Source organism: Peromyscus californicus, unplaced genomic scaffold (assembly GCF_007827085.1).
Source record: "Peromyscus californicus insignis strain IS unplaced genomic scaffold, ASM782708v3 Scaffold_13__1_contigs__length_99412109, whole genome shotgun sequence".
Lineage (NCBI taxonomy): Eukaryota > Metazoa > Chordata > Mammalia > Rodentia > Cricetidae > Peromyscus > Peromyscus californicus.
Window position 1 is genome coordinate 82143129 of NW_026294424.1, and position 12707 is coordinate 82155835.

Genomic DNA, 12707 nt, shown 5'->3' on the forward strand with positions numbered 1-12707 from the left:
TCACAGAGATCCGCAGTTCCTGGGGCTTTTAAAGACATTCTGAGGGCTGGAGAGATGGCTCCATGGTTCAGAGGACTTCCTGCTCTTCCAGACCTTAATTCACTTCCAAACATCCAAGTCAGGTGGCTCACAACTACCTGTAACCCCAGCTTCAGGGGATGTGATGGCCTCTGAAGGTACCCGCATATACGTAAAAATGAGGTAAGTTTAAAAAAATTGATAGAAGACACCTGAAATCTTGAGCAAAATACCCAAAAAGTAACAGAAATGGGCATACCCACCAATATGTATGAAATTATGAATAGTTTTAATTTTATTTCGCCCTTTATCTTTGGATATAGATATTTTTCATCATCATGAGTGTCTTTCCTTCTTATTTTTGTCCTTATTCATTTTGTTTTTTTGAGAGAAAGTTTCAGCAGCTTTGGCTGGCCTGAAACTTGCAGCAATCCCCCTGCCTTTGTCTTCAGTGTAATCCCTAAGGAATTCCAGGATTTTGTGATTATGGGCAACTTCATTTCTGTACATTTTATAACTCCCCAAGATTAACATTTTCAATGTGCAACCTGATTTCTCATATAGATTAAACAATAAAAAGGTCCACATTACATGTTCACTTTGTAATATGTGTCATGCTTACAGCTGTTTCTGAAGATGTATGGGGGTAGAGGGCATGTATTTCTGTGTTTTATTGGAAAATATTTTTGTTGTTGTTGTTTGTTTTTGTTTTTGTTTTGTTTTGTTTTGTTTTTGAGACAGGGTTTCTCTTTGTAGCTTTGGAGCCTATCCTGGAACTCACCCTGTAGTCCAGGCTGCCTTAAACTCATAGAGATCCACCTGCCTCTGCCTCCCACCTGTGCTACAACCACCTGGCTGGAAAGTATTTTAAAATGTGCACAGTAGTAACATTGCTTCCATGTCTGCATGATGCAAGAATCATTATTAGTAGAAGGAGAGTCACCACAGGCACTTGCAGATGTATGAAAACAAGTCATGCGATGGTGGGAGTTGGGGAGAGTGGGTGGGTTCACTTCCCATTATGTAGTATTACTGTTTTCTTAAATCTTTGCATTTAAGATACTATTTTTTCACTATCCATGAGTTGTCTTTCCCCATATTTTTGCCTGCCTGCTTGCCTCCCTCCATCCATCCTTCCTTTCTTTCCTTCCTTCCTTTCTTCCTTTCTTTCTATTTTTGAGAGAAAGCCTTCCCATGAGGCCATGATGACCTTGCCTTTGCCTCCCCAGTGGCAGGAATCTGAGTTGGTGTAGAAGAGCTGTAGGTTGACTTCAAAAGAAGATCACTTACTGATCAGCAAATCCCTTTGGATCTTTCCTGAATGCCTCACAGATCTCATCATTTGTTGGTTCTACATAGGTGGGAAATTCTTGTGGCTGGTGACTGAGGGCAGCCATGCAGAGTTTCCGCTCCAGGCCCTCTTTGGTGCAACACTCAGGAGTTCCGGGGTGTATAGGAAAAGGGGCATCACTTTCACAGGACTTGATAGACAGCTCCGAGGTCTGGAGTGAGAGAAGGAAGGGGGAACAGGAAAAATCTGTACAGTATATGTGAGTCTCCATTCTGCATAATACATAATTTGTAATGTAAAATTTTAATTAGTAATCAAATTTCCACAGCGTGGCTTACAAACATACAAAGTTGCATAAGTTTGGTTATAGGCAGGTAGACTCTTGTTTATGGTAATCAATGACACTTTCCAGATTAGAATGAAACAACTTTCATTAATAAATGGACTGTGCTTATGGGGCTGCAGCCATTTGACTTTTATTATATAGCCTGGTGTTTCTCGATGAAGGGTTTTTAACATCTCTAGGGGAAGAGTACTTGGAGAAGTTCTGGTAGGGATGCTCATCTCATCTCCCACCTGCTTTTTGCAGTTAGACCAAGAGCAAGGAGGACCTCCGTGGCCTTTTTTCCTTCCTTAACTAAATGAGCAATCTTTGACGGGGTCCGCTTTAGCTTCCTGCATGTTGCAGTTCCCTGTCATTTCTGCAGCAGGATTTGATATTACTCATCCAGCATATAAAACACTTGCACAGTAGGTCGAAGACAGGGACCGAAAGTCTGTGTTCCCCTAAGTTTCAGGTCTTATCCTTGGCAAGTGATGGAAACCAGCGGTCACTGTCATTTACAGCCTCAGCCCTGCTAGTTTCATTCATGCTGAAGGATGGAATGCCACCAAAGCAATTGTAGGGGGAAAAAATGGAAGTAATTTGATATTTGAAATAAACTGGTATAACAGAATAGATATAGAGAAAAGGAAATAGAAATTACCATGGAAAAGTCACTTTGGTGTTTATATAAGAAAAAGTAATTTGATATATATTAATTGTCCTTTTAAGGTACATTTTCCCAGGATCTTTCCTAACAGTGAAGGAGAGCAACATGCTGAATGAGTTGTTCAAACCAGCTCATCATTACTTGTGCATGCCTTCCTTCCATGACACCTTGAAATGAAGAATTAAGCTGCCTTTGAAAATCATCTCTCTCCAACCAATCTCCTTTTCCTTTTCATTAGTTTCCCTAGAACCTCCTCTGGGTTTTCCTGTTTTCAGTTATCCCACAAAGTAGAAGTTGAACAAGCATCAGCACATGGCAAAATAATAAATAAATGCTTAGAATGAGCAGGATAAAGGTGTTGCATGAAATTTGCCCACATCACCTCTCCCTAAAGCTCCCATCTCCCACCTCAGCAAGGCAGGCAGCAGCAGATCCATGTAGTGAGATGGAAAAGAAATGACCATGTACTTTGTTGTTTTGAGTGTGGTTGATGGTCTGGAGCATATCCAGTCTGATGTGGTGCAGAGTGAGGCTGAAATGATGAGCATTGATGAACTTGGTGGTGAAAGAATTGACATAAAATAGAAGCTGAAGGGGGGCAAGTAAAGTAATCAATGGGCAAGGATATCCACTGTATAGAATCTGTTCTAGTAATGGTGTTGAGCAGACATGGATCTTTCTGTGAGGCCGTTAGCCAAATCCACCTATCATCATTTGTATAAGGGCTAAACCACATTAGTAAGTTTTGTCTACTTTTTCCACCTTTATCAGTTACTGTCTGTACTTTGAATTATAATTTTTTTTCATTCAGAATTTCAATTTCTATATAAATTCTGTAGGGGAGAAAAACACACACACATGCATATGATATGATATGTGGGTTTTTTTTAACACTTAGAACCTAATATACATACAAACTGTGTACATAGTAATATTTGAGTGACCCAAATAATTTGAGGCCAACATTTAGTTATTCTGTGGCCACTAATCCTAACCTTAACATCGTAATAAAGATGTAGACAGGATTTTAAGCTACACAGCATGTGTTAAAATTATTTTAAAAGGTTTGTGAGTTCTTTGTAAAGGTTCAGATTTATAACGATTAAAAAGTGTTTTTTTTCAGAGTCCAACCTGGATTTAAATCCTACACACACTTCTCATTAGCAGTGTATGTATAGTAAGTCATTATGTTACTTTACCCCAGTTATCTTTCTTTTGACACTTTTAGCAACAATGAGGGAAAGGAACTGAGCACTAGAATAATTGTGGGGGCTAAAAATAATATCCTTTGTTTTTCCTTGCGACTGGGAGTAGGTGGCTTGGTGTCTAGAGTGTCCTGGACAGGTGACAGGAAGGTCTCTGGCAGTTCCTTTCTCTGGGTCATGGTGGAGATGGCCAGACCCACACTTACCCTGGTGTCGTAGCAGTTGGGGTCAGCCCCCTCCGCACAACACTCTTCAGTTAAGGCGACAACTTCCTTCACCAGCTGGCTGACCTGTTCGAAGGTGCCACTGGGAAATTTCCTGCTGTATAGGATGAGTGACCTGAGGGGGGAAGTGATTATATTAATTGGAGTTGAATTGGTTTTTTGTTTGTTTGTTTGTTTTTGGCATTTTGACTCATGCCAAATAGGATATCTATTCAACTTTTAAATGAAATATTTCATATATTAACTTTTTTATTTGACTAATGGTGGTAATATGAGGTTATATGTCGGGCATTTGCTCTAGGAAATTTATCTTGTATACAGTAACAACTGGATTTGTAGTTCCCATCAAAACAGCTTGCAGTCTGTTTTGAGCTTACCCCAAAGAATGTACTATGTAGGCCATTGCTTGTGTTTTCCAGAGTCCAAAAATGGACAGGTCTAATTTACCTCAGAAACCTGTGTCTACTCTCTATTACACACTCATTCATTAATTGACGAGTGGTAGTTTCTTTGACCGCAGTAACTGTATTTCAGCTGGCGTCTCTGGCTGATCTCCATATGTCTGATCTCTTGGTCCACAGTGGTCCAGGGCTCTTTCCTCATCTCAGAGAGCAGTTCGGCCTTCTGGGATGTGGAAGTTAGCCTGTGCTCACTTTGGTTCATGGTCAAGTACCCAAGAGAAATGCATGGACACTGCAACTTACAAAGATCTGAAGTCATCTTTCCCCAGCACGGCGAGTTCATTGCAAACTTTGTCCTTTTCATAGTCTCGGCCTAGAAAGCAGATAGAGAAAATAGGTGTTTTTTTTTTCCTTTTAATGAATATTACACTAAATAGATATGTGTAAAGTGCTCTTCAAAATGATCCATGGTAAAGGCATTTCTTAATATCTATGCACAGTTTCATTTGGAGGTATGTTTTCAGCTATTTTCTCACAATAAGCCTCAATTTTATGATTTCTTTTTATTAACTTTTACTGTGTAGCAAGAAAAAAGGTAGAAAGGCCAAATTCATGTTAAGAATAAGTCAAATGTTACACATCAGTTAGTGAGTTAGAATCACTAACAAGAAAACCATTCTCCTCAGTCCAGATAAAATGCTGAAGGAAATTATTTCTTTCAATCTCTCCATTTCCCTCTCTTCTTTCTCTCCCTCCCCACTTCCTTTCTCCTTCTTTTTTCTCTCCTTCCATTTGTTGTCTTATGGCTTCAACAAGACAAAGAACAAAAGGAAATGGAGAGGCTTTTCCACTCCAAGGTGAGTTTCCAGTTGTGTGAAGTCTGAACTTGGAAGAGGCCAGTGATTACAAAACCTGCTGCCTGACTGGGACCACACCAGACTCTAAGGACTTCAGGTAGGGAAGCAAGGGTCTAAGGAACAGTGTGGAGTAGCTCCTCATACTTCGGGCATAGTAAAAACAGTTTTGTAACCACTAGTCCTTGTTAGATTTTCCTTAGAGTTTGAGATACAGTGGACAGGGATCTGATTCAACTCCAGAAATCTAAATGTAATGGGGCAGGTAAAGTAGCCTAGGGAGCAAAGAAGATATCTGTGGGTAGGAACCAGTGGTCCTCAGATCTGATACAGACCAAATGAGAGAGCAAGAGGGCCTGGAGTCACCTTTATTTTGTAAGTTTGGAATCTTTTCCCTAAACCTCTAGTATTCAAAAGTCACAAAATAGTTCTGTTAAAAAAAAATGTTTTACCTTTTTAATGCACACTAAATAACTGTTTCAAGAAGCTCCCTCCATTAAACTAGTTTTATTTGTGTTGGAACTTTTATTGTGACAATCCAGTAGTGTGCAAAGTGAATTCCATATGAAAGTGGGGTACTATGGATGAATATTTTGAGAAATATTTTGTTTCTAGCTTTTCAGTTTCAGAAGTCTCATTTCACTAAACATGTGGAGTTTCATTTCACATGTTACAGAAATGCAGTATGCATGAAAAGGCAGTGTAAATAAGCATTACATATTAACCTGTCCAGGAGTTTTGAGTAAATCAGAATATACTTGTTTGCACACAAGTGTTTTGTATCTCATAGGAATTGCATACTGCTTTAGTTAGGGAGAATACTGCTGAGAGAAAAGTGGGAAATTGGACTGTGAGAATTAAAGTCATTTTGGAACTGTGTTTGCTGGATCATTTAGCCTTGGGTGGGAGAGGACACAAATGAAGTCTCAATGGGTGGCACTGGCATTGCATTAAAATACAAAGTATAATCTTAAAGAAATAAACCACAGAGGGAGGCATTGATATGATCTTTCAGATGTATGGCCTTGGATGTATTTTTGGAAAAATTAACTTATACAGGAGACAATATCTATTGTGGATGGTTGGATATGTTAATCCTTTCCTTATTGCACACACACACAAAAGCAGTAAATTACTGAAATTGATTAATTATTACAGATTGATTTCTCATACTAATGGAATATTTTATGAAAAAATTAAATTTATTTTACTATTTGCATGGTTGTGTGCATGTATGCATGGGAGAGAGAGAGAGAGAGAGAGAGAGAGAGAGAGAGAGAGAGAGAGAGAGAGAGAGTGTTACATGTATGTGGGTTGCCAGAAGCTTCAAGGCAGTTAGTTGTGTATTCTCCCTCACAGCCAGAAGTGGCTGCTGGGAATGGAGCTTGGGTGTCTTTCAAGAGCAGTGTGAGTTCTTAACCTCTGATCCATCTCTCCTATCTGAAAAGTATTTTTAGACTAATTAAACTCATTTAAAGTTAGTTAAATTTATACGGTAAGTGAATTATAAATATCACATTTTTTGTTCTTTAATGTATCACTTAGAAAAAGAATGATTTAGACTTCAGTGTGGTGACAGAAATTGTTGGTATAAAGTTAATGACTCTTGTGAAATCATGTTCACACCAAGTGACCTCTTTGTACTACTTAATGTTTACAAATTTCATTAACGATTTTTAACATCATGTCCAATTAAATCTACATTGTGAAATATTCTGGTAAATCGTATCAAAACCTGAACTTTTGAAAATGAGTTGTACTTACTTTTGGGAAATTCTGTTGCTTCTTGCATATTACAAGCACTTCCAACAAATAGGACAATATTCATTCATTCTTTCACATGTGCCACAAATGTGTTCTATGACATTCACTCTCTGCCTGACACAGCATTCACACTGAATGTGAGATGCAATGGGACCAAAACAGGTTCATCCTCACCCTCATGGATTGCTCATTCTGATAGCAAGAGCCAATGAAATCCTCCTGATTTTGGTACAAAGTCTACAAAGAAAGATGCTTTGGGTTCTTTTGCTATTGTAAAGACTTTCACTAACTCCTGATTTTGTTCCATGCAGAGAATGAATCTTGATTAACGACTTGAGTCAATATTTTACAGAATGCTATAGGCTATCTCATGGAGCAGTTTTTTCTGTTTTCATGATGCCCAATTTTGTTAACCTTTAAATTTGTACTCTCTGAATGTTCAACTCAAAGATAATTAACATCATAATAATAGCTAAATTATGAGTACCAATGATTTGAGTAGCACTGTAGTAAATACTTGATGCATAGCATACCCTTTAACGTTTATAGAAATGTAGTCAAATGTGTAGTTTATCACAGCTCAGTCATTGTTATCTATACTACTCTGTATGTACAGCGTGGATAGAACTTCATCGTTTATTTATTTGGTTTTCTTCGAGACAGGGTTTCTCTGGGTAGTGTTGGTGCCTGTCCTGGATATCACTCTGTAGACCAGGCTGGCCTCGAACTCACAGAGATCCACCTGGCTCTGCCTTTCAAGTGCTGAGATTAAAGGCGTGCACCACCACCACCTGGCGAACTTCATCATTTAAAAACATTTTTTTCTAAATTTGATGATGATGATGATGATGATGGTGTGTGTGTGTGTGTGTGTGTGTGTGTGTGTGTGTGTGTGTGTGCATATATGTGAATATGTATGTGTCCACAGAGCCTACTGAAAGAGGGTGTCAGATCTACTGGAACTAAAGTTACAGGTGGCTGTGAGTTGCCTGATATGAATTCTGGAAAATGAACTCTTCTTTTCAAGAATAGTGAGTGCTGTTAGCTGCTGAGCCATTTCTATAGCCCCTAGAACTTCATCTTTGTAAGATATTTTTAGAAAAAAATGTGTTTGCTAATTAGCATAACTGTTGCATTTGTTTCTGTGAGTTAGAGAATCACTTTTAGATTTGGCACGATTTTCTTTATGATATTAAAAGTTCATTGTTAAAATACCTTTCTGAAGTTCTAGTTATGACAGTCATGTCTTCATAAGTTCATTCTAAGTTTTCATACTCAACCCTAACTTTTAATTTTAAAAGACAAGCTTACAGGGTTTGACATAGGAAAATAGAAAGGACAGAGTGTTGGCTGAATTTCTCAGTGAACTTCTTTGGTCTCGGCAGACACAAGGACTTGAAATAACATTGGGCATTTATGAGTGAGTCTTATAAAGGAGATCAATGCTAATTATATTCCCTTTAAGTGAACTTCCATTTTCTATGAAAGATATTATTGGGAAGGGAACTTTCCTATAATAAACTTCTAAGTGAACTTCCATACTAAGTAAACAAATATAAACTTCTAAGTCCTGGGTGCCTGTCAGTTTTGTACACAACATGTGTAATTGCACAGAGCCAATTTATTAAGCATTCATTGTGAAATTTTAAGAAATTATCCAGTTGAGGATGTCCAAGTTGTGTGTCTGTATTGTACTTCTTGAATGAGGTGACATAAATAGCAAGTGGTGATGATCTTCTTTTGTTGGGTCATTATACATGATCTGCTTCATAACTCCAGGAAATAACTCAAAATAAATTAAATATACTCAAATGAAAGACTTAGCACTTTTTAACTACTAAAAACAATCATAGTAGAAACTTACATCATAATGGTTTGAGCAATGATGTTTTTTTATATGTCTTCAAAAAAAGGCAATAAAAAGCAAAATAATTGAACAGTTGAAATAGGAACACATGAAAAGTATTTTATTTTTATTTGTTTATTTTTATGTGTCTGAGACTGTGAATGCATGTATGTGTACTCATATACATGCCTGGTACCCGAGGAGGCCAGAAGAGGGTATTGGATCACTTAGAACTGGAGTTATAGATGGTTGTGAGTCACCATGCAGACACTGGGAATTGAACCCATGTCCTCTGCAAGAGCATCCAGTGCTTTTAAATCCTGAGCTATTTCTCCAGCTCCCCTATGCACCAAATATTTAAGACTTCAAAGGAAACAAGATGAGGAGATAACCCACAGAGTGAGAGAAATTTAAAACTACATATATAAGAGATTACTATCCAAAATATATAAGAAAATCACATCAAGAAACAAATAATAAAATTTAAAAATAGTAAAATGACAATTAACATTTCATAAAAGAAGAAATACAGATACATGAACAATTTCTAGCAGCTATATGTAAAAGTTTACAACAGGTATTTGAAGCATTCTCAATATCATAAAACACCAGGGAAATGTAAATCAAAACCACAGCAAGATGTCATTTCACACTTGCTGTTGCAGTGGTGATTATTAAAAAGAAGAAAGATAGTGTAAGGATTCAGAGAACAAGGAATTATCATACAATGTTAGTGAGGATGCACTTCAGAATAGCCATATGGAAAACAGTGAACCAATTCTTAAAAGAACTAAAAATACAACTATAGTACTATATTATCCAGCAATACTACTTCAGGGTAGATAAACAAAGAAATAATGTTGCCATGTTGATGGAATCTTTGAATTTCCATGTTCATTGCAACAGCATTATAATCACAAAATTAAGATATTAAAATAACCCATGTGAACCAGTGGAAGAGTGGATAAACAAAATGTATTATTGATACACAGTACATTACTATTCAGCCTTATAAAAGGAGATTCTATTAATTAGCAGTGTGCCTGATCCTTGAAATCATTATATTAAGTACAAATGGCTAAGAACAGAAAAAAAAATGTAACATGATTCTATCCATTGAATGTGAAGAGTCAAACTCATAGAAATGAAGAGTGCAATGATGTTTATTAGGGGCTGCAGGCTGTGGGGGCAGGAATGGAGTTGTTGGTCAAAGAGTTTCAGTTAGATTAGAAAAATAAGTCTTGAGACATTTTTTTAAAGAACATAAAACTTAGTCTAATGTGTCTTAAGATACTTTATATCATAAGCATGATAACAATGGTAGATACTCATGAAGAGTTTATTTCTTCTAAAACATGAATTCCATATTAGCATTTGATTTTCCTCCTGTCGTAGCCTTCCAGCTGTAGTGCTGGAATTCCATGATTATAGCATGAGCCATAAAATCTGGCTTTCACTTTTCCTATAATAATCAAAACTACATTTGAGGTTAGCACTCGAATTTTGCAGTATTATACAAAAACTTCATTGAACGAAGCACTACTCTGAACCTGGGAATTACAGTGGGGAATAAAATCTAGTTCTCTCTTTCATGCTGATAATTATATGATGCATTTGTTATGATAAACAAACGAGTAGCTGGAGAGAAGGTGGAGGATGGAGTAGTAAGAAGAAGGGTGGATCAGGATGAGTGGATGGAAGTTGGGAGCGGTTGGTACTAAGTGAGGTTGGTTGGAAACCCTCACTGTACGTGGACATTGATACTCAGACAACTGAAAGCTGTCATAGCCATCTGGATATGTGCAGGGTCAGTGTTCCAAGGAGATGGAGGAGTTGGTGATGAGCTCTGGGGTGCGGAGATAAAGAGCGTGGAATGGTTGAGGCCGCTGTGACTGGAGAAGAATAGATTGAAAAGTAGAGTGGAGGTAGTCTGTAATACAATTAGATGGAAGTAGGTGGTGGACGGGAACCTCATGTGTTATTTTGAGAGACATCTTTATCTTCTTACATAGATTGAACCCATGATCTTTTAAAGGGCGTGCATGTTTATTCTTATACCATGCACATAATGGTGACTACATACCTGGCATTGTGCTTTATAGCGGTGAGCTGTGACATTGCCATTGATTTTTTTGGGGGGGGGCTAATATTTCTTTTGATGATGACAGTAGCTACTTCTCTAACTCATTTTGAGCTATTTTGTAAAGAAGAGGAAGAAGAGAAAATGTAGTTCATTTACCAACTCTAAGGGAACTTCATTTTTTTTTGCATTTTGGTGTTATACTTAATAGAAATATGTATACAGAATAGCTTAAAAGTCTACAGTTGTTTATTTCCTGTTGACAATCATTATCTTAGGGACTAAAAAGCTGTGTCAACAGTTCTCTTACTTACTGTGGGAAGGGCACGGGGAAAGACAGCCGCAGCTCAGCGCTGGCTCCATTTCAGTTCTTGGGAAAGAACATAGATCAGCCAGCAAGAACTGCCTCTGCAAGTCTTGGGCCAGCAGAAGTGGGTGGCTGTTTTCTTATGATATCATCATGATTCGGCAGATTTGCTAAGTCCGTTTCTCCCAAGATATGTCCAGTTCCCCAATGCCCTCTGACAGAAAAGAACAGGGCATCTGCCGCAGGTATCGTTTCAGACCCAGTTTCCGAAAGACAGCTCCAAAGATACCATCGCTCAGGAAAGATCCAGGGTGTTTGGAAAACTCCGATTTGAATAGGGTTTCTTGTGGACTCCCAGAGCCTTGATGACAGTTGAGGCATTGATGGTGAACTACGGAGTGACACATGGCTAGTTTCTTAAATATGCCAGGCCATAGGAACAGTTTTCAAGATGTGTCTTGTGTACATGGTGTTTGGAACAGTGTGCTAGGAAACTGTTAGGTCTCTGAGAAGGTGACAGACTTAGAGAACTACCACCACTCCCCCAACTCCACCGCCAAACTCCTGCTTGTGCCTGTTCTGAGCTGGGAACTCTGCATTCCCTCAGTCTGTGCTCTGCCCCTTCCAACCAGCAGGGGGCACGCTCAGCCTCCAAAGGGTCATAGCATGGCTCCGGCTGGTGCACTTGGTGTTACTGACCAGGGAACAGATGAACGAAGCATTTCCTAGCAGGGCTCTGGGTGCCACACTTGATGTGACAGAAGGGAACTATGGATGAATTCTGAGTGGCTTTCCCTTGTACATGTGTTTTACATGGCTCTGGGTATCGTCGGGACTACAGGACGTGGGCTGTAAAACTGAAGTTGCTGCGATCCTTGAGGGAACTGATTTGACTTTTTTGGGGGGCATGTTTCCTCTGGGACTATGGCTGCTGAGAATGTTGCAATAGAGATGGGAGAACGCCCTTTTGGCAGAGGAGGCAGAGCCGACGCCAGCTGCCGAGTCAGCAGGGCTCCTCTCAACTTGTGGTCTCCACAGGCATCTCCAAGATCTAGCTGCTGCTGGACTTTTGATTTTGGAGATTCAGTCTGAACGAGCATCAGTAGGATTTTTCCAGGTTATCTGTGTCCCGAGAAACTCTGTTGCAAATATACTTTTGGCACTCTCTGGGGCATTCATCACCTACACAGCTCATTTATTCATTTATATCTTTTTTTCTAAGATTTTTGTAGTTTTAGCTAAGGACTTACATCTGACTTAAGCATCTGTGAATGAATAAAACCGAATTTAACATAATTAAGATAAAAATAACATGGAAAAATATGAATGTAGGGGCTGGAGAGACGGCTAAGTGGTTAAGAGCACTGGCAGCTCTTCCAGAGGACCCAGGTTCAATTCCCAGCACCCATATGGCAGCTCACAACAGTCTGTAACTCCAGTTCCAGGGAATCTGGCACCTTTACACAGGCATACACGCAGACAAAACACCCATGCACATAAAATAAATAAATCTTTATAAAAATGTGAATGCAAAAAGAGTAAGATAAAGTCAAGACTGAGCTCATGCATTCCATAATTAGTAAGTGATGATTCCTGAGAAGGCATGCATCCCTGGTTAAATATGTTACTACTATGACTATAAATGGATGACCTGGATGAGTCTGTTAACGGAGAGTCCTAAACGAAAGCCTTAATCTGACAAAATAGACTGTATGCATGTTCCCT

The 12707-nt window shown here is 38.7% G+C and overlaps 2 protein-coding genes across 2 annotated transcripts in view; one reads left to right on the top strand and one right to left on the bottom strand.

The window, feature by feature from the left end:
• The window catches only part of Npffr2 (neuropeptide FF receptor 2), a 160643-nt gene that overhangs the window by 25864 nt on the left and 122072 nt on the right, over positions 1 to 12707 (top strand). The gene's annotated exons all lie outside the window — the stretch shown is intronic.
• The window catches only part of Gc (GC vitamin D binding protein), a 31545-nt gene that overhangs the window by 17773 nt on the left and 1065 nt on the right, over positions 1 to 12707 (bottom strand). The window contains exons 2-4 of the mRNA XM_052735338.1: positions 4435 to 4504; positions 3713 to 3845; positions 1309 to 1520 (exon numbers count right to left, since the gene is read on the bottom strand). Of these exons, the coding sequence (XP_052591298.1) occupies positions 1309 to 1520; positions 3713 to 3845; positions 4435 to 4504 (415 nt within the window). The remainder of the gene's footprint in view (positions 1 to 1308; positions 1521 to 3712; positions 3846 to 4434; positions 4505 to 12707) is intronic.